The 24,465-nt window shown below is 44.0% G+C and overlaps 1 protein-coding gene across 2 annotated transcripts in view; it reads right to left on the bottom strand.

Moving 5' to 3' along the window:
- Nucleotides 1–23,793, bottom strand: part of L3MBTL2 (L3MBTL histone methyl-lysine binding protein 2) — a 32,822-nt gene extending 9,029 nt beyond the window's left edge. The window contains exons 1-8 of one of the 2 annotated variants that reach the window (XM_081209518.1): nucleotides 22,567–23,793; nucleotides 12,357–12,615; nucleotides 9,879–10,012; nucleotides 6,498–6,621; nucleotides 5,876–5,955; nucleotides 4,689–4,806; nucleotides 3,273–3,407; nucleotides 1,698–1,786 (exon numbers count right to left, since the gene is read on the bottom strand). In XM_081209518.1, the coding sequence (XP_081065644.1) occupies nucleotides 1,698–1,786; nucleotides 3,273–3,407; nucleotides 4,689–4,806; nucleotides 5,876–5,955; nucleotides 6,498–6,621; nucleotides 9,879–10,012; nucleotides 12,357–12,615; nucleotides 22,567–22,605 (978 nt within the window). In that variant the 5' untranslated portion in view covers nucleotides 22,606–23,793. The remainder of the gene's footprint in view (nucleotides 1–1,697; nucleotides 1,787–3,272; nucleotides 3,408–4,688; nucleotides 4,807–5,875; nucleotides 5,956–6,497; nucleotides 6,622–9,878; nucleotides 10,013–12,356; nucleotides 12,616–22,566) is intronic. The other variant, XM_081209517.1, reaches the window with a different exon arrangement.
- Between the last annotated feature and the right edge of the window lie 672 nt (nucleotides 23,794–24,465).

Raw genomic sequence — 24,465 nt, 5'->3', positions numbered from 1 at the left:
TCGCTGCTCGCGCATGCGCAGACGGTCAAAATGACGTCATGCGCAGAAGCGACAAATCGTGACCCACACGTACAGACGCGGGTTGCGTTTACTTCAGGATGCAAACGGGGCTCCGGAACGGATCCCGTTCGTATCCAGAGGTACCACTGTATAACTGACCTACTTTACAATGCTACTGGCTTCTTGGAAATTAATAAAATTATTTAATAATAAAAATACAATGTGACTGGGGGGGGATACCCAACTAACTCACACCCAGAGTGGACCTACTGAAACAAATGGGCCTAAGTCCATTGTTTTCAGTGGGTCTCCTCTGAACATGGCTAACATTCGGTATTATCTGTTGTAAAGATTACTGAGATAATATATGAGAAGTACTCTGAACTTTAAAAAAGCTCTAGAGGGAAAAAATATATGAAAAGAATTATTATTAAACAATGACCTTCTGCCTGATCCTACCCATATTTATTAAAAGCAGATCCAACAGACTGCAGTAGAAACACAGGTGCAAATAATTGCAACCTTGATATCACCTAGAAGCGGTAACTCACTGGGTCTCCCCCAAAAAGGAAGTCTCCTTGCCCCTAACAGCCTAATATACCATCTCTAGCCAAGGCAGCCTTGTAAAAGGGGGAGGGAGAAGAAGGCATAATGAAGTATAACACTAATTACCCTCTCACAATGAACATTCTGAAGAGACTAATCAACACTGCTTAGTGATTCCAACCCTGTATCACTGGTTCGTGCCTGTTTGCCTGTTTAAATGTGGAAGCTAAAACTGCAAAAGCTCTTCCTCAATCCGCCATCTCACTATTCAGAGGCACAGATTATGAAGAAAAATCCCTTCTGGCCAAAGATCCCTTTCTATAATGTGCCAGCAGGGGGCGCCCCTCTCCCTCCAGCAGCAAATACAGCTAAACTGAGTTTTTAGGTGAGCTAGTGAAGGCAACAGACCAAACAACAGGGTTTTAATTGCTCTTTATTTAGTCTTTTAAACTGAAGAACATCATGTCATGAATGTGGGAGATTACAGCTAATGCATTCTGTTCATGTCTATCAAACAATGCACTGGGCAGAACCCAAACAATCCGAAGAAAATTCTACCAACTTTATGCTATGCTGCTTATCCCAGACACGGCTCAGTCCTGAAACACATTGTGTGTTTCAATGCACTGCCTTCACATCCACACTATGCATTTAAAACACTGTCATACCACTTTAACAGTAACTTCTCCCAGGGGTTCATGGGAACTGTTGTTTGTTAAGGGGTCTGGGAGTTGTAGCTCTGTGAGGGGTAAATATCCTAACAACTCTCAGCACCCTCTCAGTTCCCAGATTCTGCGGGGGAAGCCGTGAGTGTTGAAATGCTATAAGAGTGCTATAAATGTATGGTGTGGAACTTGTAGAAGGGTCTTTCCCTTATCACCAGGCCTTCCAGACAGAGGTGAGCTCCAGCATGGCTTGCAGCCCATATTAAATCTGCGGCCTCTGACTTTGTGTTCTCTGGATGTTTGGACTACAATTCACATCCGCCCCAGGCCAGCATGAGCAATGGTCAAGGATGATGGGTGGTGTATTTCTACACATGGTGAGGGCACCAGGTTGGGCTACTGGAAGAATGGATAAGCAGAAAGGCCTTGATTCTTTCCTCTGTGTGCAGGGGGGTGGGGGTGGGGGAGAAAGATCTGTTCCCTCACCTTTATATGAAAATCCACAGGGATAGTCCTGGCTCCCACAAGCTTTTTCATGAGGTACCCCTTCCAGTCGGTGTACTTTGAATGGATGGCTGTACAAAAAGGTATAAGATTGCCCAGGTAAATAATACTTTTATCTGAGAATTTTGCTTTTTATCCATTATGACTGTCTTGGTTGTATCTGTACTGTTGTTTTATTATGAAAGTGTGATTTTTAACTGCTATAAATTGCCCTCAGCATTACATATGTGGTTGAAGGCTGGGATAATGATCTTCATATAATTAAAAAATAAACTCAGCACGCCTTTCATTCCTGCAGAAGAATGAAAAGCAGGGATTTCCTCATTTTTCTTCTTCTCTGGTTAAACTTAAAGCCTCCTTTCAGTTTACACTCACCCCCAAAATTACCTGCAGCAACTTGCTTTGCTCCTTCAAAACACTGTAGTCTCTCAACAAAAGCACCAGCAACATCTAAATCTCAACATACTACCACCCTGAACAGGCTCTAGATTTTTGATGGAAACTTTAGAGGTGACTACAGATCACCTTGAAGTGCAGTAAATTTCTTTACATTTTGAAGGGAAAGTTCTGCACTACAAGCAGTTAAATTATCCGACCTGCAATAACTACTTATTTTTATTTATTTCATTTACCAGTTGCTTTTACAGTAAAATGTCTCAAAAGTTTGTAGGGTCCAGGCTGGTTCATATGGGGAGAGGTGGTCCTTGAGGCATTGCGGTCCTGAGCCATAAAGGGCTTTAAAGGTCATAGAATCATAGAATTGTAAAGTTGGAAGGGATCCTCACGGTCATCTAGTCCAACCCCCTGCAATGCAGGAATTTCAACAAAAGCACCCACGACAAATGGCCACCCAACTTTTCAAAAATGAGGGGTGCTAAAAAGTTGTAATATGACTTGGTAATTCAAAAGACATTTTGGTTAAATTAATATAATTTAGTTTTGCATGGTACATAGAATGTGTATAAAATTGCACAGAGGTAATTTAAAATGATTGCCAAGTACTTGTGGTTATACGTTAATATTTTTTATTGTCATCATCATCATTATTAGGCATTACCTCACACTTTCAGAAGGTAAAATTAAAATTCTTTGGTTTTCTTAAAAGCAGTTTATGTGTTTTTTCATCAAACATGACATACCAAGTTAAATGTTGTCCAATCACAAAAATAATAGATTTGAATTCCTCACACTCAAAAACATATTTTTAAGACTGCTTTCTTTTGCAAAAAAATTTACCCCCTAAAATGACACATCCTAGTGGGACAGTCATCTAGAACAAGGGGTTGTACTATTTGGCCTAGAAAGCCCCGCTCCCCAATACACCCGTTTCTCGTTCATCTCTGCTTTCTCAGTCCCCTAAACAAAAATTGTCATATTGTAAGAACTCTCAAATTTATGAGCATACATGCAATTTGATAACTTTTTGCTAATGTTCCCAATGTATTCCAACCTGCAGCATTTAGGATTAACGGGCATGATCCAACTTGAGAAAAGGCGATGATGCAAATTGTGAGTTAAATAAACCCCCAAAGCTGGGCAAGACTCAAAGACACTTACACTGGGGAGGCACCAGGATTTTGCTGTTAACAGCACACCAGCCAATAGGGTGAACGTCCACAGTACCCAAGTTGACCCAAAAGTCACTGCTAGAGTCATTCTCAAAGCCTTCATAACGTAACAGTGCCTTGTATCCTGCAAGGATTGATTTTTGGAGACAGAAAAGGAAAACAAGAGAACATTTTATTACGTCTCGAACACTGTCACCCTCCTTTTCTGATAACTATAGCACTAAGTTCCTTCAAGACAAACTCTGTTCTCAGCGTATGGACCACTGGACGCCTCCGACCACAGGGCTTCTACCACTTGTTTTAGGAAGCTGCTCCACAGCCTGAATAACTTTGCCAGCTGGAAAGATAGCCAAGTGTCCTAATTCAGCTCCCCAAATCTTTTACAGTTATGCCCTGTTACCAAGAATGCTCTCAAGGCCCATCTGGAACCCTGGGTTGGGACACAGCACAGCATAGCAAGTCTGGAAGCCTATTCCACCAGTGCTCTAGCAGAATGCTTCCCAAACTGTGGGTTATGACCTGCAAGTGAGTCACAGGCTTTATTATTTTTACTGGGATGTCTTAAGCCAGGCACAGGCAAACTCGGCCCTCCAGATGTTTTGGGATTACAACTCCCATCATCCGTAGCTAACAGGACCAGTAGTCAGGAATGATGGGAATTGTAGTCTTAAAACATCTGGAGGGCCGAGTTTGCCTATGCCTGTCTTAAGCAGTGGTAATAAAATAGGCAAACATGCAGTTAAAATGCATGAAACTGGTGGCTGCCGAAGACCTGAGGTCCAAAATTCATTTGACAATAAATCAATGGGTCACCTACCATGCCAGGTAAATTTGGGCTTGTGAGTTGCCATACCAAAAAGGTTGGGAAACCACTGCTCTAGCTCTTGCACTGCCAAATGAACTTCCCTAGCAAACTGAGATCTACTAATAAGGCCTTGGTACAGATTCCAACTACTGTGGAGGTGAGCTTACTCTCTACAATAAGCAGGGCCTTCTCTGTTGCAGCCCCAATTCTTTGGAATGCTCTCCCACAAGAGGTGCATGCAGCCTCCTCTCTGCTGTCCTTTTAAAATACAAGCTAAAACCTCCCCTTTTGAAAAGGAAAAGAGAGCCTTTGCTGTGTTGCTAATTCTCTGTTCCGTTACTTCTCTTGGGCTGCTTTTATCAATAATGCTTTTAATGTAAGTTTTCAATTTTTTTGCGCAATAGATCTGAAACCTGTTTGAATAGCTGCATATCAGTGTTAAAAAGTAAGTACTGTACATAACGTTTTATAATGGTGTTGCTTTTATTCCCTTTTAAATATGTTGCCTGCCTCAAGTCTCCAGATGGAAGCAGATGTACATTCAAATAACAATAAGGAAAGTAAATTACTCTTTTCTGTTATCCCCCTCAAGAGACCCACCTGCAATCTTAACAACAGAGGCAATCCAATACACACGACTGGGGAGCACAGCATCACTGTTTAACACTTCTACCTTCATCCCTTTTATCACATCTTCCCATTGATCATAAAGAGGCACCTGATGACGGAGTGGAGAACAGATTGAAGCAGAAAAACAGGGAGGCATAGAAAGAATAGCAAAATGTCAGAATAATTTATATTTGCTTGTGTGTGTGTGTATGAATGTGCTATTGTGCACACGTGTGATGAGCAGGTGAGGGAATCGCTTTTAACGAAGAGCTTTGTGCCCTTAACTCTGTTAGCATCCGTTTCTCTAGCACCTTTCTAGGTAAAAATGTGATTGTGGGGAAAAAGGGGAATTACCTCCAACACCAGATGGAGAGTCTGAAGTTCTCCTGTTCATCTTCACAGACATGAATAGAGCATTGTTAATCATACAGTGTAGGTTTCTCATTATTGTAGAACAGCTTATACTTATTTTATGGTCATAGCAGTTTGCACTAGTTTTAATGTTAGCTAACAATTTGTTTAAATGTTCTCCTTTCTAGCAACACTAAATTTAATTGTTCACATATTTTTAAGCTGATTGCCAAATCTAATTGGGATCCATTTGCAGGATAAAGGTAAAGGGACCCCTGACCATTAGGTCTAGTCGTGGCCGACTCTGGGGCTGCGGCGCTCATCTCGCTTTATTAGCCGAGGGAGCCGACGTACAGCTTCCAGGTCATGTGGCCAGCATGACTAAGCCGCTTCTGGTGAACCAGAGCAGCACGCAGAAATGCCGTTTACCTTCCCGCAGGAGCGGTACCTATTTATCTACTTGCACTTTGACGTGCTTTCGAACTGCTAGGTTGGCAGGAGCTGGGACCCAACAACGGGAGCTTACCCTGTTGCGGGGATTCGAACCACCGACCTTCTGATCGGCAAGCCCTAGGCTCTGTGGTTTAACCCACAGCACTACCAGCATCCCATTTGCAGGATACTATTAAGATTTTTATCATTTGGAAATCATAGCACATAGTTTACAATATGGATATTCAAAGTCATCTTGATTTGATATCCTTGTTTAAAAACAAAATTTAAGCTACCCTGAGCACTTTCCTGGGGACCCTTCTTATCTTATCAGGAGCCTAGGTTCTGTTGCAACACAACACATATGGGCTTGATGGAAAGTAGAGAGTGCTCACATGTTTGAAACTGCCAACAGGTGCAGCCTTGCATCCATGGTCCTGCAGGTACGCTCCCCAGTCAAAGCCAACGATGAGAGCTGGGAGGGGACACAAGAGACCATCTCAACACAGAAGGTTCAAGGTTGGCAAACAGATTCGCCACAACAGGACAAGGACAGATATGGGGACATCTTCTATTGGAGCATCATCCTCTTGGTGTAAGACGCTGCGAGTTTCCGAAGAGCTCAGACATCTTTATCCAATGGAAGGAGAAAATAGCTAGATCTATTATAGAGAGCGCAGAACAGTCTAGACGTTTTTAGACTTATCCAAAAACAGAGACTAGTTTACAAGGCCAACAAGTCTGAAACGCATCGCCAAAAACCAGGAAGGGGACGCAAGTCTCTCTCTCTCATTCTCTCTCATTCTCTCTCATTCTCTCTCTCTCTCTGCCATGCAGGCACTCCTTCACCTTGCATCCACATCTATAGTGGTTATACATTCATTCTTCTCTTTCAACTGGCATATTCTATTCAACCAGAAATACTTTTGTGCATGGTTCTGATGAACTTCCTAATCGCCTTGAGGTTTGAAGCAAGCAACAGCCTCTTACTTCCTCTGCCCACTTGCCAGCACTTACCATCCTGGCCAGTTGGCGTTCCATCTGCCAGTTGCCCTGTGCCCTGCGTATGGAGAAAAGCCCCGATTTTTGCAGACCAGGCTGCCTTGTGCAAGACTTTGGCTTTCTTCGTAGGTGGTTTGCCCTGTGAAAGTGTGACAAGACAAAACAAAACGATAAGGAGATGTTAATTCCCAATAGCCTTCCAGTGACACAAGGGACAGACAAATCTTGCTGCCTGTGATGGATTTGCAGGTTAAATGGATCAAACCAGAAGGGCAGCTTTAACGAGTACAAGAAAGTTTTGTGGCAGCGAAACGGCTTACAAGTAGCTTTCCTAAATAAGAAGTAACTTTGTTATCTGTATCTGAAGAGATGTGGCATGATAGTTCAAAGACTGTTGCTTCTCTTATCAGATGTAGCTGACAAAATTACTCCTGGCCTAGGAAAGCTCATGCGACCGTATGTTTTGCAGTTTTCTAAAGGTGTCAGAGAATTCTTTTTGCCATTCAAATGGAAAAGGAGTGCAATGCAGAACCTTCTACTACTTTTACAAGACAATGACAAAAACAACTATTAATCTTTCCCTTGCCTTTTATACATGTGCTCAGAGTGGTCAACATGATTTAACAGTTGGAAAATATGGAACTCTGTCCCTGAAAGCCTCACTCCAAGTTATGGAGAAGGAAATGATATCAAGAACAGAAAGAACTTATTTCCTAAAACCTGCCCGATTCCTTCATTTTCTTTTGAGGAAAACCCTCTTCTCCTCCAACTCACTCCCTTATCTCTGAGCTATGCTGTGTCCTGTCAACTAGTGGAGCTGTCCTTTTTCTCCCTTCTGGTGCCTCCTCTCATACAGGAAATGCTTGCAAAAGGTCACACTCTTTTTACAGTGGTGCCTCGCAAGACGAAATTAATTCGTTCCGCAAGTCTCTTCGTCTTGCGGTTTTTTCGTCTTGCGATGCACAGTTTCCCATAGGAATGCATTGAAAATCAATTAATGCGTTCCTAGGGAAACCGCCTTCAGACCAGGTCCGGGGACAGTCTGTCCCCGGACCTCTTCTGAAGGCTGGGGGGGGGACAAGGGCTTTTCTTCCCACCCCCAGCATTTTAAAAAACCCTGGGACAGCGGAGGACTTCTCCGCTGTCCGGGGCGATCTTAAAATGCTGGCGGGCGGCATTTTAAAATCGCCCCGGACAGCGGAGGACTTCTCCGCTGTCCGGGGCGATTTAAAAGCCCCTGGGAAGGCAGGCAGGGGGGACAAAGACTTTCGCCCCCTGCCCGCCTTCAGAAGGTGTCCCCGCCCCCCCTCCCCACTTCGGAACAGCTTTCCGAAGTGGGGCGGCTGGGGCAGGTGTCCCCGCCCCCCCTCCCCACTTCGGAACAGCTTTCCGAAGTGGGGCGGCTGGGGCAGGTGTCCCCGCCCCCCCGCCCCACTTCGGAACAGCTTTCCGAAGTGGGGCGGCTGGGGCAGGTGTCCCTGCCCCCCCTCCCCACTTCGGAACAGCTTTCCGAAGTGGGGCGGCTGGGGCAGGTATCCCCGCCCCCCGCCCCACTTCGGAACAGCTTTCCGAAGTGGGGCGGCTGGGGCAGGTGTCCCCGCCCCACTTCGGAACAGCTTTCCGAAGTGGGGCGGCTGGGGCAGGTGTCCCCGCCCCCCCTCCCCACTTCGGAACAGCTTTCCGAAGTGGGGCGGCTGGGGCAGGTGTCCCCGCCCCCCCCTCCCCACTTCGGAACAGCTTTCCGAAGTGGGGCGGCTGGGGCAGGTGTCCCCGCCCCCCCGCCCCACTTCGGAACAGCTTTCCGAAGTGGGGCGGCTGGGGCAGGTGTCCCTGCCCCCCCTCCCCACTTCGGAACAGCTTTCCGAAGTGGGGCGGCTGGGGCAGGTGTCCCCGCCCCCCGCCCCACTTCGGAACAGCTTTCCGAAGTGGGGCGGCTGGGGCAGGAGTCCCCTCCCCACTTCGGAACAGCTTTCCGAAGTGGGGCGGCTGGGGCAGGTGTCCCCGCCTCCCCTCCCCACTTCGGAACAGCTTTCCGAAGTGGGGCGGCTGGGGCAGGTGTCCCCGCCCCCCCTCCCCACTTCGGAACAGCTTTCCGAAGTGGGGCGGCTGGGGCAGGTGTCCCCGCCCCCCGCCCCACTTCGGAACAGCTTTCCGAAGTGGGGCGGCTGGGGCAGGTGTCCCCGCCCCCCCTCCCCACTTCGGAACAGCTTTCCGAAGTGGGGCGGCTGGGGCAGGTGTCCCCGCCTCCCCTTCGGAACAGCGTTTTAAAATGCTGGGGGTCGGGAGCGAAGCGCTCCCGACCCCCAGCATTTTAAAACCTTCCCGGGACACGGGGAGATTTTAAAATGCTGGGGGTCGGGAGCGAAGCGTTAGCTCCCGACCCCCAGCATTTTAAAATCTCCTCGGGACAGGGGGAGATTTTAAAATGCTGGGGGTCGGCAGCTAACGCTTCGCTCCCGACCCCCAGCATTTTAAAATCTCCCCAGGACAGAGACTTCTCTGCTGTCCCTTGGAGATTTTAAAATGCTGGGGGTCGGCAGCGAACGCTTCGCTCCCGCCCGCCAGCATTTTAAGATCGCTCGGGGCAGGCGGGGGGGGGGGAAGGCAGGCGGGGGGGAGCAAAGACTTTTGCCCCCCGCCGGCCTTCAGAAGAGGTCCTCTTCTGAAGGCCGGCTGTGGGCGAAAGTCTTTGCTCCCGACCGCCAGCATTTCCCTATGGGCTTTCGTCTTGCGATGCAAGCCCATAGGGAAATTCGTCTTGCGAAGCGCCTCCAAAACAGAAAACCCTTTCGTCTTGCGGGTTTTCCGTCTTGCGAGGCATTCGTCTTGCGGGGTACCACTGTATTCTAAATTTGAAATAAACCACCACCCCTGGTGTCATATTCACAATTTCTTAATTGTACAATATTAGATTCCAAATAAGGCTTACTTATACAAGATTGTGTGTTTTTGAGAGATTAGTCAATCTGGAATAACCACTACTCTGTGGTTATTTTCATTACAATCATTGACAATGTTTGCTTTTTAAATCACACTCCACAAAAGCAAGCATTGGAAAGGGCCTCTTCAGTAACCTGTTTGCAAATATGAAACAGCAGTTACAAGGGCAACTGTTCTGTGCTAAGTGATCTTTAATATGCTGGTGCATGTGGGTGTGCAATTCTATGGGGAAAGCATGGCTTTTCCAACCTCAACTCTCCCCTCCCCTGCCAAAAGCTGCTTCCAAATAATTAGTTATCAAGTGTGGCTGTCTGCTAGGTGCCTCCTAGCACCTGAAGTCCCTGCTTCATGGGAGAATGGCTTTTTGAATATCCCTGGCAGGCATCCAGCACTGCTTACTGTTATTTTCATGCCTCGTTTAGCAAACAGCAGTCTCGTTAAGTGGGCCTTGCTCACCTGCAGCCTTGCCAGGATGCTGGCCTTCTTGGAATTTGAAGAGTAGCTCCTGGAGCAGGAGACACTGCAGAAACGTTTGGTCTTGGAGAAGAAGGCATCTTTTGTGCCCACAATCCCACACATCTCACAGACAGCTGAGGGGGCACAAATACAATAGGCCTCAGCAGCAGGAAGCAATTCAGTTCCACCAGAAAACCCCAGGGCTGCCAACGGGAATGATTAAACTTAGGTTGACTGGGGGCCACCTCCTCCTCCAAGCCAGGAGGAATAGTTTATGTCTCACCCACCCCCAAAACAAGGGGTGAACCTAGGGGGAATTCTAGAGCCAGCTGGCATATAAGAAGGGTAGGTAGCAACAAAGGGGGAAGTAAAGGGTTACTTGTTCCTACTGACACAAACTGCTCATTCTGGCATTTCAACTAGCGGATCAGAAGGAGAGAGCAGAGCCCATAGTGTGCTTTAGGATCCCAAAGAGAGACACCTGAAGGAGTTAGAGAGTGCCAGTTATTGCACTGGCCACTAGGAGCATCAACCAATTTGGATAAAAAACACAAAGCTGACAGTACTGCATTGCATTGCATAGTATTGACTATAAAGCAGAGAGATAAACTACTTCATTAGCTGGGGGCATGGCGCTCAAGAGGGAACCTGTACCTCCAATAGTAATTGCATGGGTTGACCCAAACATCACACAAGCACACCCTATGAGGCTGCCCAAAAGCACCTCTGTATGGCAGTGCTCCAACATAGGAAATGTGTTACAATGCAGATAGACTCCTGATTGCAGTTTTTTCTTGAAGCCAGAATCTGTTAACTTAAATAAATTCCACCACAAAAACTGTGACCTAATGGATTGGAAAGAGCCTCTACTCCACCCTCTCCTTTTGCACACAAAGGATGGCTAGCTTTTGGGTCCTCTGGGTATATATGCGCGCGCGCGCACACACACACACACACATTCTCTCTCCCCCCCCTTTCTCTCTCTCTCTGCCACCATCTTCTCTCTCTCCTGGGGCACCCCACTTTCTCTCCTGGCCATTCTATTTTCATACATGCACAGTCCCATAGCTCACTTCCCCTTCCTTCCTACCCACTTGGTCACTCTACTTTCTAATTCTTTTAAATATTTATTGAATTTCATAACAATTAATGATACAAATCTCATTCATCATGTTATTTACAATTATTCTCCCTCCCCTCCTCTGGACCTCCCTCAACTCCCCCTCTGCTGTGTTATTTATTTAGTTTTATTTATCGTATCCTTTCGCAACTTCATTTGAGTAACAGATATTTTAGAGAAATGATAAGGGGTTTTATTTTTGTGTAGGCCACTCTACTTTCTGTTCAGCTTCTCATTTGTCAACCTGAGCCTTGAAATGCACAGAGTAGAAATAGAAAGTGAAAAAGATTGTCATTCTTTCAACTTCCTCCTTTGCTTCTATGTACTTTTCAAAGGGGAAACCAGAAAACATCTAAGCCACCTCATGATGAAAGGAGCAGAGAGCAGGAGGACCACCGCACCCTTGGCCACCATGCTGGTAACCCCAACTGTATCTAGCTCCATTGTGATATCACCATTCCACAATTTTCAAGAAAGGTTTGTAGCTCATCATGAGGAATTGCTAGATATGGCTGGTACACTCAGCTGTGTACATATAAACCACCTTGTGGGAGTTGCACTGGTCCTATTTCATGATTTTCAGACACACTACCCCCAAATGTACAAGTCTGGCCCTGCACACGTCTCCTCTCAACACAAACCTTCTTACTAAGGAAGCTTAACACCAGGAATACGATAAGAACAAATTATAAAGATTGTACGTTTTTTAAAAAAACGTTTATTTCTCAAATGGATTTTGAGAACAAATTTTGATTTTTTCTGGGCAGAAGCTTTGCTTGTGAAACAGTATAGAATAACTGAATTGTTTAATTTCATGTTTTTTAATAAGACATATATTTTCAGGCTGTATTGTTTTAAAGCTACCACTAAAAACAAGTGTAAAAATTCAAACACAATTTTATGTTCAAATTATAACATACAGTATTTCTACATACAAGTTTCCATAACTGCACTGAATTCATGGGAAATGTATGTCAAAATCTTTAACCAAACATTATTATTTTTTTAAAAAAAGCTTGTTTGAAATTGTTTTCTTGGGGGAAAGGCCCCTGTAGATTTAAAAAGTGGGCAGAACTGCATGATAGTGAAATTTTGAATTCTTCCATCTTTACACACCACTGTTTTTTCATGCAATACCATATGGCTAGGCATACTCCGTATATGCAATACTCCCTCACCATGTCTGTATGAGATAATATATCACACTCTCCCTATTAAAAAGCTGATATATTTGTTTTTGGCTCATCCTCCAAATGTAGTGTATTCCATCAACTATCTCTACCCCCCCACTCTAGAAAGAATAAAGCTGCTTTGTATTCAATCATTTACAGCCTTCCTTTGCCACAAAGCACCAGTACCTGGCTCAGAACCACTTTCATCTGGCAATCGGCTGGTAGGTTTTTGGGCCTGTGGAGGCAATGTAGGCAGTTCCCCAGCTTCTCGATCTGCTGCTTCATTCTCACTAGAGTCTTCCAGGAAGGAGGTACTGCCACTCTCTCCACTGCTGCTGTAACGCCGGCAGCTATCATAACCCCCAAAGAGGTCCAAGTCATCATCCACTTGCTCCTCATTCTTCTGCTCCAAGGATGAGGACTTGCAATGGGCTGGAGACTCCAACTAACAGCAAAACAGACCGGAGTATATTTGAAACACCCACAGGCATGATTGGTGGGAAAGAGGTATTCAGTTCACATATATCAGAGGAAGAATCATTTGAGCAGGCTATTAGCCAAGGAAGTGTCGGTACTTCCACTAATGACGAGGTCCCATACTCCCTCAGTATGCTCCCCTTAAAATATTACATATTCATTTAAAATACTGTGTTGTTTCCTTTAAGCCAAGCAGCTAACAACAACAACAACAACAACAACAACAACAACAACAACAACAACAAACTAGAACAATTTAAAACCAACACATATCAAATATCAAGTGAAAATATTTTTCAGACAGTAAGTGGAAGAGTAAACTGGAAGAGCTGCAGAAAAGGACAAGCAAATTATCATATGCTGGACTAGACAGGCCTTAGGTCTGATACAGCAGAGATCTTCTTTGGTTCTTAACAAAAAGAAAGTTAATTGGACAAACAAATAATATCTGTTAAAATTCCAGGAGAACGGAAGCGTTTTCAACTGGTGCTAAAAAGGCAGAGTCAAGTCCAGCCAAGTTTATTAGGAAAGGTGGGATATATATGACTAACAACATGAAAATGCATCTCTGTTCATTTATCCTGTGCTTTAAAATGTTTAATCCTGAAGTCATGATAATTCTCAACACTTTAGGATTGACTTTTTGAGGTCTTTAGTGAGCACCACATAAATTACAATAGGCACAATCAGAAAACAGTGATGTGGTAGTAGTGGGCAATTGCACAAAAAGAAGAAGAAAAAGTAAAACTGATGTACATCCTAAGGAGTACACAAAATCAAGCTAGAATAATGGGGGGGATGATATAATAATAATAATAATAATAATAATAATAATAATAATAATAATAATAATAAATTTTATTTATATCCCGCCCTCCCCAGCCGAAGCCGGGCTCAGGGCGGCTAACAACAATAAAACAGTATAAAAGTATAGCATAAACAACATTCTAAAATCATTCATTATAAAATTAATTAATTCAGGCCACTGGCAACCATTGGGCCAGAGCTCCGCGAAGATTGCCGAGGGAGGGAGTCAGGCTGTGCCCTGGCCAAAGGCCTGGTGGAACAGCTCTGTCTTGCAGGCCCTGCGGAAAGATGTCAAGTCCTGCAGGGCCCTAGTCTCTTGTGACAGAGTGTTCCACCAGGTCGGAGCCACAGCCAAAAAAGCCCTGGCTCTAGTTGAGGCCAGCCTAACTTCTCTGTGGCCTGGGACCTTCAAGATGTTTTTATTTGAAGACCGTAAGTTTCTCTGTGGGGCATACCAGGAGAGGTGGTCCCGTAGGTACGAGGGTCCTAGGCCTGTATATAACTGTATATCATTTCAGTCTTCTTTAACGTTTCATAACTTCAATCTTTGCTAGCATTTTCCATTTTTTTTTTCTTTCAGGGAACACTGTCTATGTTGATGCATCTTCTCCAGGGAACTCCTGAGCATCTGCTGTGGAATTTCTGCATATTGCAGAGGATTCTGGGGAATTCTCAATAGCTTGTCTCAAGTCCGTTTGAAGCTATACCCTGGTCCACTGGGCCTAGACGTCACCCTGACTACATGAAACATGCCCTGCACCTGCCTCTCTCCTAGGCAGTGCATTATATGAGATAATCCGTAAGTGCAGACATGTTACCTTTCAGGATTGCCAGAATTGCCTGGAGGGCCAGAACACGCTTTTAAACCCACTGACTTGTGCAATCCTTCTACACATCGGAAATTTAGGGGCAAAGCAGACAGGATGTTAAACACAGTTGGCAAAAAGAGAGAGAGAGAGAGAGAGATAACTGTACATCTAGTTCCCCCTCCTACTTGCTGGTTTCAAGCAATGTTAGGACACTGTAGGCAGAAATGTATGTGGAGAACCCCAGCAAAGCAAACAGGTGAGTTAAGAAGACTTTGGGGGTAAGTGGCCATGACTATAGCCCAGCTCTGTAAAAACATGAGGTAAACAGTGAAGAAGAAAGAGTTGTTAAGTACCTTTGTGCGTTTAGCAACATACTGAGGAATCCAGTGCAGTCAAACATCCTACCACCTTGGCTTTTCTTTCTAATTCAAGAAGATTGCAATGTCAAACAGGCAGCAGATACCCATAGTAGCCCACTACAATTTGGGGTGAAAAAAATCTGGCCACATCCAGTAGAGATTACTTCAAGCAGATTAGTCCAATTTTAACCACTTTTTGCAAGTATAACCATCAGGACATTTCCCACCTAATGTTCAATGCATGATTATGGGAGAATAAAAAAAATAATCTAAGCTACAGCTTTTGAATATAAAACCCCAGCAAATAGCTATTATAGACTAAGTAGTTATTCAACAGGAAGGACATGTATTATTATTTTTTGCATATTTGTTGTGAGGGATAAAGCAATATGCTGTATTGATTAAGTCCATTTACCCAGCAAGCCACCAAATCACTACTGAGTTCATGAAGTTCTTTGCCTACGACTACTCATCCAGCCATAATGCACCCTACAGCTGGAACCACCACACCATAAATATCAAATTCCATTTCCTGTCTGAGCTCCACCCTCTTCCACAAAGCATTCCTTTAATCCCAAGAATCTCCAGTTCTACACTCCTAACCAATTAGCATTTTCCAATCAATGTTGCATTAGCAAATCCAACCCTTATTCCCATCTATTGTGTGATCAGATCCTAAAATACATTTAAATTGTAAGTTGCCCCACTGTATTCAGGGGAACTTGCTCTTAAATTTGCACAGGATTGCAGACTAGTGAACTCACCAACCTTTGGGCCCAATCTGGAGAAACTGTCAATGGGCAGCATGCCACAAAGCACACACCAAAACTAATTCTACTGACTACAGTAATTTCAGTGGAAGGATGGGGCCAAGGAAGACCTATCCCGCTCCAGCCATGGGCACAAAACTGGTGACTCCTGAACCATACTGATGGTGCTCAAACAAATATCAATAGCTGGATGCATGCACACAAAAGCTCATACCAATAACAAACTTAGTTGGTCTCTAAGGTGCTACTGGAAGGGATTTTTTAATTTTGTTTCGACTACGGCAGACAAACACGGCTACCTACCTGTAAACAGCAGCTGGATGTTACTCTTATTCTACTGATATTTAACTGTTCACTATGCAACCTGTCATTTAGTTTTAATAGCAGCCAGTTACAAATTTAATAAGCTGTTTGATAAGCAAGAAGCAGCGAATTGCACACAAAGCAAAGCCAGGAGGTACGGTAATTAGCCAATATGCTAGCGCTGTCCCACATACATCTTTCGATACTTCAAGGAAACTTAGGACCCCTTTTTAGGACTGTGCCTGACCTGTGAAGGGTTGAAGAGGGGGCACGCAACTCTGAGTGGGAGCTTGGACTGCAATCGGGGCCGCAACGGGGGTCACCACTGGGGCTGCAACCTTTCGGTGAGAGGAGACCAAAGTGTGTAAAGTGTGTAAAGTGTTCCAAGTGTCTGAAACTATTGAAGTGCTGGAAGTTCCAGAGGACTATGAAGTATTGGGAATGAACTAATCAGGATCAATCTTGAACGCACAGGAAAAAAAACTGTGTAGGATACCTACGTCCCCAATTAACATCCTCACTCCTCTCCCTCCTTCCATCCCCCCCCCTTCCCTTTAATCTCTTTGGGGTGTTGGGTGTTGGACGTGACGCAGGTGAAGTTAGGAAAAGGATCCGAGGGGAGGGTTGAGAGAAGGACTGAGAGCGGACTGAGGGAAGTGGAGGGGACTAATTGATGTTTTTGGACCAAGACTACCCCCAGGGCTTTTAAAGAGAATACTGTGGAACTGTTGCTCTCTTGGGTCACATACGTATTTTGTACGGAAGCCTAGAGGAACGGAGGGGAAGGGGCAGGAGTATAGGACAAAAAGGACCACAAGGAAAACTCAACGGTGAACAAAGGGAGCGTGTCACAAATAATGATGGGGAAGGAAGGGAGGGATGCAAAGAAAGTGGGTGGGACCCCGGGGGAGAGAAAGACATCGCGTCAAGAGGAGATTAAGGATTTAGATAGTTTATGGATTAAAATAAAGGAAGAATTTAAACAGAATGAAACTTACATAGAAAATAAATTAGGGGATATGCAAGACCTGATCGATAAAAAAATAGAAGAGGCAGTAGGAGAGCTCTCATCTAAAATTCAAGACCTGTCAGTAAAATCTAAGATAATTGAGGAGTCCAACAAGAAATTACAGAAAGAAATGAGGGAACAGAAAAAGGAAACAGGGAAGATGAGGGAAGAGTTGGGGGAGTTGAATAAAGCACAGGATAGGATTTGGGACAACCTTGCCATGGCCGACATGCGGCAAAAGCAGCTCCATTTAAAATTTAGAGGCGTGGCAGAAGAAAGAAATGAAGATGTTAGAAAGAAAATGACCAAGGAGCTCTCCAACTGGTTGGGTTTGGAAGAAGAAGAGATAGCACGAACAATAGATAATGCATTTAGAATGTCTAGACCACAACACCTAAAACCCAATAAATTTCTGGGAGACTGTCTGGTGATATTCAACTCCCTAGAAATGAGAAACCTAATCCTAAGGACGAGCTATCGTAATAAACTTAGAATTGAAGGCAGGCCCATTATTATCTATAAAGAGATTCCAATCAGGTTATTACGAAAAAGAGAGGGCTATAGACAGGTGGTAGCGGTCTTAAGGAGAAATGGAATACAATTTAGATGGGAATTCCCCGAGGGGATCACCTTCTTCTACAAAGATAAGAAATTTAAACTGATGGATATACAGGAAACAGAGAAATTTCTGAGAAGATATGAGAGAGAGCTGGGAAGGACAGAGTATAGACTGCGAGATGGGGAGGAGGGGGGAAATGGTCGGAAAAAGGAGGGGGAGGGGGAGGGGAGTATGAAAGACCAAGGAGAGAGGAGGTCAATCTCAGGAGATGAGGATGAGGAAGCCGCAGTGGGAGAAGGGGCGGCTGAAGAGGAGGGGTTCTCAGGAAATAAAGGCGCTAGATTTTAATCCGAGTTCTGACCTGAGGTAGAGTAGTCGGAGAACGAAGATAACACTGGACACTTTAAAATTTTTATCATGGAACGTGAACGGGATGAACGAGAAAGTTAAAAGGAATAAAATTCAGAAAGCTTTGAGAAGCAAGAAATGTGATGTAATCTGTTTTCAGGAAACCCACATTGCAAAGAGACATAGACATATTTTGGTGAATAAAAAGTTGGGTGTAGAATTTATAAATTCGGATGTAAACAAAAAAAAAGGAGTGGTAATATACGCCAAAGAAAAGTGGGAACCAATACAAATCTGTAAAGACGAGGAAGGGAGAATACTAGGTATTCAATTAAATTTCCGAGGGGAAAGAATTAACGTAGTGTCGATATATGCACCAAATTCAAATAGAACAGAGTTTTTTGAAAAACTTGAAAACATGTTGTTAGAACTGGAACCTTATAAGTTAATTTTATTAGGAGACTGGAATGGGGTACCAACACCAAGTCTGGATAGAAGTGAGAACCAGAGGAATGTAAACAGGGGGAAGCTCCCTAAGGCCTTCAACGAGTTAGTGGAAAATCTAGACTTAACTGACATTTGGAGACACAGAAACCCCACCACCAAACAGTTCACTCATTATTCAGAGCCCCACCAAAGCTGGGGCAGGATCGACCAGATATGGGTGACCAGGGCCTTGGTATGGAGAGTTAAGAGATGTGAGATACTACCTAGGACCCTGTCAGATCACTGCCCCCTGATCCTGGAAATTAAAAATGAATTGAAAGGGCAACCCAGGTGGAGGATGAATGAATATCTATTTGAGAATGAGGAGGTGCTGGATATGGCCAAAAAAACTTTAAGAGAGTACTTGGCGATAAATTTGAATAGAGACACCCCAATAGAGCTGGTATGGGATGCCGGTAAGGCAGTCCTAAGGGGTCTTCTGATACAGCAAAATAGCTTCAGAAAGAAGTTAAGGGAGAAAAAGAAAGAAGATATTTTGGCCCAATTGAAAGATCATGAAAGGAAACTGGCCTTAAATCCGACAGATGAAACGATTAACCAAGTGGTGAGGGTGTTGCAGTCCCAATACTCAGCTATTTTGAACCAAGAGGTAGAACAGAAAATTAAATTTACAAGACAGAAATATTTTGAGTCGGCCAATAAAATGGGGAAGCTACTAGCATGGCAGCTCAGGAAGAGAAAGAAACAAAATACGATCAACAAACTTATTGTAGATGAGAGGGTGATAGAAGATCCGAATGAAATTGAAAATAGGTTTGTTACTTTTTTCAAAGAGCTGTATGAAAAAGGAGAAGAGAGTAGTGTAGAAATAGAGAACTACCTGGATCAAGAAGAAAGGAAATTTTTTACAGAAGAGGATTGTATACAACTAAATAAAGCGGTGTCCGTAAAGGAGGTTAGGGACGCTATTAATAAAATGAAGAACGGGAAGTCCCCTGGTCCAGACGGTCTGCCTGCAAAATATTACAAGAAATTGGTAGATCTGTTAGCGCCGGTATTAACGGAGGTAATAAATAACACTCTCCAAGAGGGGAGGATACCTAGTTCCTGGAAGGAGGCGTATATCACGCTAATTCCTAAGACTGAAAAGGAAAAGGCAGATTTAAAAAATTATAGGCCAATTTCATTATTAAATTGCGACTATAAGGTCTTCGCAGACATCATGGCAAGTAGACTTAAAAAATTACTAAACAGATATATACATAGAGACCAAGTGGGATTCCTCCCAGGTAGGCAACTGAGGGAGAATGTTCGGCAGGTATTAGACATCATGGAATACCTGGAGGCAAGACCAGACGTGCCAGCGGCCCTCATTTTTATTGACGCGGAAAAAGCTTTTGACCGTGTCTCTTGGGAATTTTTGCTACAAAATCTAGTTAAGGTGGGAATAGGGGGCCCCTACCTGAAGGCCATTAGGGCGATCTACACAGACCAGCAGGCCAGGCTGATTATTAATAACAACCTGACTAAATTCTTCCCAATTATGAAAGGGACAAGGCAGGGTTGCCCACTGTCACCCTTACTGTTTATTTTGGTGCTAGAAACAGCTGCAAATAAAATAAGAGCAACCCCGAATATCAAGGGACTAAGAATTGGAGAGAAAGAATACAAACTTAAAGCCTACGCTGACGACTTGGTCCTTTTTCTAGAAAATCCTATAGAAAGTACCAGTAGAGCGGTAGAACTTTTGGAAGAGTTTGGCAAATTATCCGGATTCAAGTTAAACAGGGGTAAAACTAAAATATTAATAAAGAACTTGACAGTACAGGAGAGATCACAGCTGGAACAACAGGTGGACATTAAAGTAGTAAACAAAGTGAAATATCTGGGAATATGGTTATCTCCAAAGAACATCAATTTAGTAGAGGATAATTATAATAAATTATGGAAAGAAATTAAGAAAGATATGGACACTTGGCGTAGATTGAATTTATCTTGGACCGGGAGGATGGCATCGATTAAGATGTGTATTCTCCCGAGACTGCTATTCCTGTTCCAGAATTTACCAGTGATAAAAGGTACCGTCTGTTTTAAAAATTGGCAAAGGATCTTGACCAAATATATTTGGCAGGAGAAGAAACCTAGGGTGAAATTTAAATATCTGACGGACCCTAGGGAAAGAGGGGGCTTTGGTGTACCAAATTTAAGGCTCTACTATGAGGCGGCATGTCTACTCTGGATAAAAGAATGGGTCACATTGAAAGACACTGATTTACTAGACCTAGAAGGATTTGATTTAAGATTTGGGTGGCATGCTTACCTCTGGCAGGACAAAGATAAAATTCATAGAGGTTTTTATAACCATATAGTCAGAGGGTCACTCTTAGAAGTGTGGAATAGGAAGAAAAACGTGATTGAACAAAGTACCCCTTGGTGGCTTTCACCTGTGGACATCATTAAAATAAAGAAACTAAATATGACAGGTAAGAGGTGGACGTATGAGGATCTCCTAATTAAATCAGAAGAAGGGTGGAAATTAAGACAGCAGGACGAACTAAAAGAGAAAATTAAGGACTGGTTTCATCTACATCAAATTAACGCACTATGGAGGGAACATAAGAGGATAGGAATGGGAGAAAATAAATCTAGATTCCAAGTAGAGATTATTGAGAGTAACAATAAACTACTGTCTAAAATGTATAGGCAACTGCTGGAAAGTGAAAATAAGGAAGAGTTGATCAAAGAGGTAATGACTAAATGGAATAAAGACCTAGGATATGAGCTAGGCTATGATAAATGGCAAAATTTATGGAAGAAAGGCATGAGATTTACTGCGTGTGCTGATTTAAGGGAAAACTTATATAAGATGATGTATCGCTGGTACTTGACCCCGGCCAGATTAGGGAGAATGTATAGAACAGCAGATAATACTTGCTGGAGGTGTAAGGATAAGGTGGGGACCTTCATTCATATTTGGTGGACCTGTGAGGAAGTGAAAGGTTTCTGGGGACAAATTTACGAGGAGTTAAAGAAAATTCTGAAGTATAACTTCCCCAAGAAACCGGAAGCTTTCCTCTTAGGGATGATTGGGGAGGAAATAAAAAACACGGATCAGACCTTTTTCCTGTATGCCACCACCGCCGCAAGGATCTTAATAGCAAAGAAATGGAAATCCCCCGAAATACCAACAATGAGAGAGTGGCGGGTGAAAGTGTACCAATATCTGGAATTGGCAAAACTTACACAATATATTAGGCGGGACAACCCCATTAAAAAGATAGAGGACTGGTCCAAATTCTTAAGTTACCTTGAGACTAATTTGGGAATTAATAATTTAACAGTAGACGATGTTTAACTCCTACGACGTGGAAAGACAAATGAAAAATAACTGCAGATGATATATGTAGATCATTTAACCCAAAGCCGAGGTTATTGGAAGTCAAATGGGTGTAAGGGTGTGATTGACTCTTTTTTTTCCTTTTGTACGGTTTTTTTATGTTTTCTAAGATGTATGTGTCTGATTTTATGTATGTGTAAGTTTATGTGTTTGTAATAAAGTTTATATTAAAATAAAAAAAAAAGGAAACTTACATGTGTGCAGGATCATTCACATAATAATATAGTTGGGAGCATCAGTCACATGGATTCAATGGGGGGGGCAACACTTTCAACACTCAGAAATTTCAGTCTATTTTTATTTTTTGTCAAGGGCAGCAATACAAAGTAAATATAGCATTGATACTGGAAACAAGGCATACTGAGGAGAGCACAGAAGGAGTAAAATGCATTTTGGGGAGGGAGTGAGCTTTGTCCCACATGTTGGTTTTCTAAAAAGGTAAATAACAGTATATTTAAGTAACATTAAGGCTCCCATCGAAAAAAATATTTTCCCTAAAGGAAAACCTATATTTATTATTATTTATAATTATAACCAATAAAGAAAACATAAAACGCCTAGAAAAAAGAACCTCTATAACCTAAAATACATTTGTGTATCGACTCATAAAATACACTATATATAATCTGATTTGTAAAAAAAATAGACATAGCATTACAAAAACCACCTTTTGATTGAGGAAGTAACAAGTATTCAATGAATTGCTTCCAATATCCATATCTATCCATCTATCTATCTAGACTAGGAGCAACTGTCTTTGAAAGTAAGAGAGAGAAAAAGACAAGCGAGTTAACTTTCAAGGAAGCTTATTTGATCCGTTTAGGGCTAAAGAAAAGTGCCTTTCCTTGCACACAGGGGTCCAGCAAGAAGGGCGGTGGGAGAGAGAGGCACGTGTTGTGGGGCGAACTCCTTTTAGGGGGAAGGGGGCACCGTCTATGAGGGAAATATACTGTATTCCGTTTTCACATGGAACACCCCGCCCCGCCCCTCGCCATAAGCGGAAGGCAGGCAGGTGGGACGTTATTACGGCACCACAGCAAGGAGCTTGGGAGCCCTTCCTCACTGCCGCCTCGCCGCTAACCGAGCAAAGCAACCACCACCACCGACTTACCGGGCCTCCTTCCCGCTCCATGGCTCTCCTCTTGCCCATGCAGACGCCGAGCAACACCACCAGCGACAAGACGCGGCCGGGCGGCGCGCGCTCCCTTCCCCCTACCGAGCGCACGAGTCGCCAATAGCCGCTCCGCCTCCGCGCGCACCTCCAAAGCGCATGGAATCGTTCGCGCTCCCGCCGCCGCCCAATGGGCAGAGAGAGAAGACGCGGCGCCGGAAGAGCCAGAGAGCGAGGCGTGCGGCGTGTAAACAACCTTCGCTCCACAGCGCGCGCGGTTCTGGGAGTTGTAGTTCTTAAGGGGCGCAGCGAAGTTTAACTCAGGCTGTAGACCCGTTGGGGAGAAAAACAACAACACACGCTCTTCATGTTCTCAGTGGGGTGTTTACTGTGCAGAGAATGCAGACCATGTGCCCAGTCCGTTCCTTGCAGGGAAAAAGGCACCGCCTCCCAGGCCATTGTCAGTCGGCCCTGCAGGCAGCAGCCGTCCCTGAGGGAAGCCCTCCAACCCGCTAACATAATTTGGCAAAGGAGCGCTCGACGCTACCCGCTCTCCTGTGCCAGCAGCTGCCCGCCAGGCAATCCTTAGTAAAGGCCACGCTCGCCCTGCGTTATAAGGATTGTGCCTGAAAAGCGAAGCGCCGCCTTCATTTTGCATTCCCGACCGCTCGCGTTCTGGCACGTAGCGAGCGAGCGAGCAGGGCCCAGGTCTCCCTCTATATTGCCTCCCACAGCCCTTTGAATGTGGGGCTGATCACTGCTAGAGCAGACAGCAACTCCTCCTCAGTCTATCCAGGGGAATTCAGTGGAGCTTGCTAAGTAATATTTGGAAAATGCCCCTAAGGGCTGCAAGCAAGCAAGCGGCCACCTTCGACTACAGAGCTAGGCAGAAAGTGGACCGGGATTTTACTGATAGATCTCTGGGTGATTTGAAGCAGGTCGCAAGGGTTTTTGACTCTTTTTGACTCGTTTATAACAATGGCAGCAACAAAATTACTCTCTCCCTCCAAAATACATACATACATATCTACTGAAATAAGAAAGCTGTGTGCGGGGAAAACCTGGAGTTTTGTGTAGAAGGACTGTGAGTTCAGTTCTATACTGACACTCAGAACAAATTCCTGGGTTGTGGGCTCAGAAATTACAGCTCTCACACTAGTTTGCACAAATTAGATATTGCACAAATATCTAAATGGTATAACAAGACGCTTGTTGTTGATAGCTTTAGCAAAATGCTCAGAGTATATAATTACTGTACATATATTACTAATATCTATTACTATACTAATACATCTATATCTATATCTATATCTATATCTATATCTATATCTATATCTATATCTATATCTATTACTAACTTACATTACTAACAGTGAACTCATTCTCTTGAGTGTGAATCCGAACAGGCGGGTTTTCGCCCTGGAAGATCTACTACAGACCAAATATTAACCTTGAATCACCTGGCGGAAAAGTATGCCGGCAAAGCCCCAAAGGTTCTTCATGTGGCTTTTATTGACCTTAAGCAGGCATTTGATCGAATCTCTAGAAAGCAGCTATGGACAAAACTGGCTGCAACAAATATCGATCGTCGTCTCCTTCATCTGATTATCAGCCTCCATACAAACACCTTTCTGAGAATCAGGCTAGACAATAAAGGCCTAGTCTCCAACCCCGTTACCACCACTAGAGGGGTAAGACAGGGTTGTTTATTGGCCCCAGCATTGTTTAACTTTTACATTAACTCACTGGTGACTCACATGGCCAATGATGCTTTCCACCCCCCCAAACTAGCAGGCCGATCTCTGAATGTTCTTCTGTATGCGGATGACGCCGCACTTCTTGCAAGATCCCCTATTGGACTGAGGAGAATGTTGCAAGCTCTACATGAATACTGTGATC

Source organism: Podarcis bocagei (genome assembly GCF_964188305.1).
Source record: "Podarcis bocagei genome assembly, chromosome: 10".
NCBI lineage: Eukaryota > Metazoa > Chordata > Lepidosauria > Squamata > Lacertidae > Podarcis > Podarcis bocagei.
The sequence above is the reverse complement of the archived record's forward strand: the minus strand, read 5'-3'. Positions and strand labels throughout refer to the sequence as shown.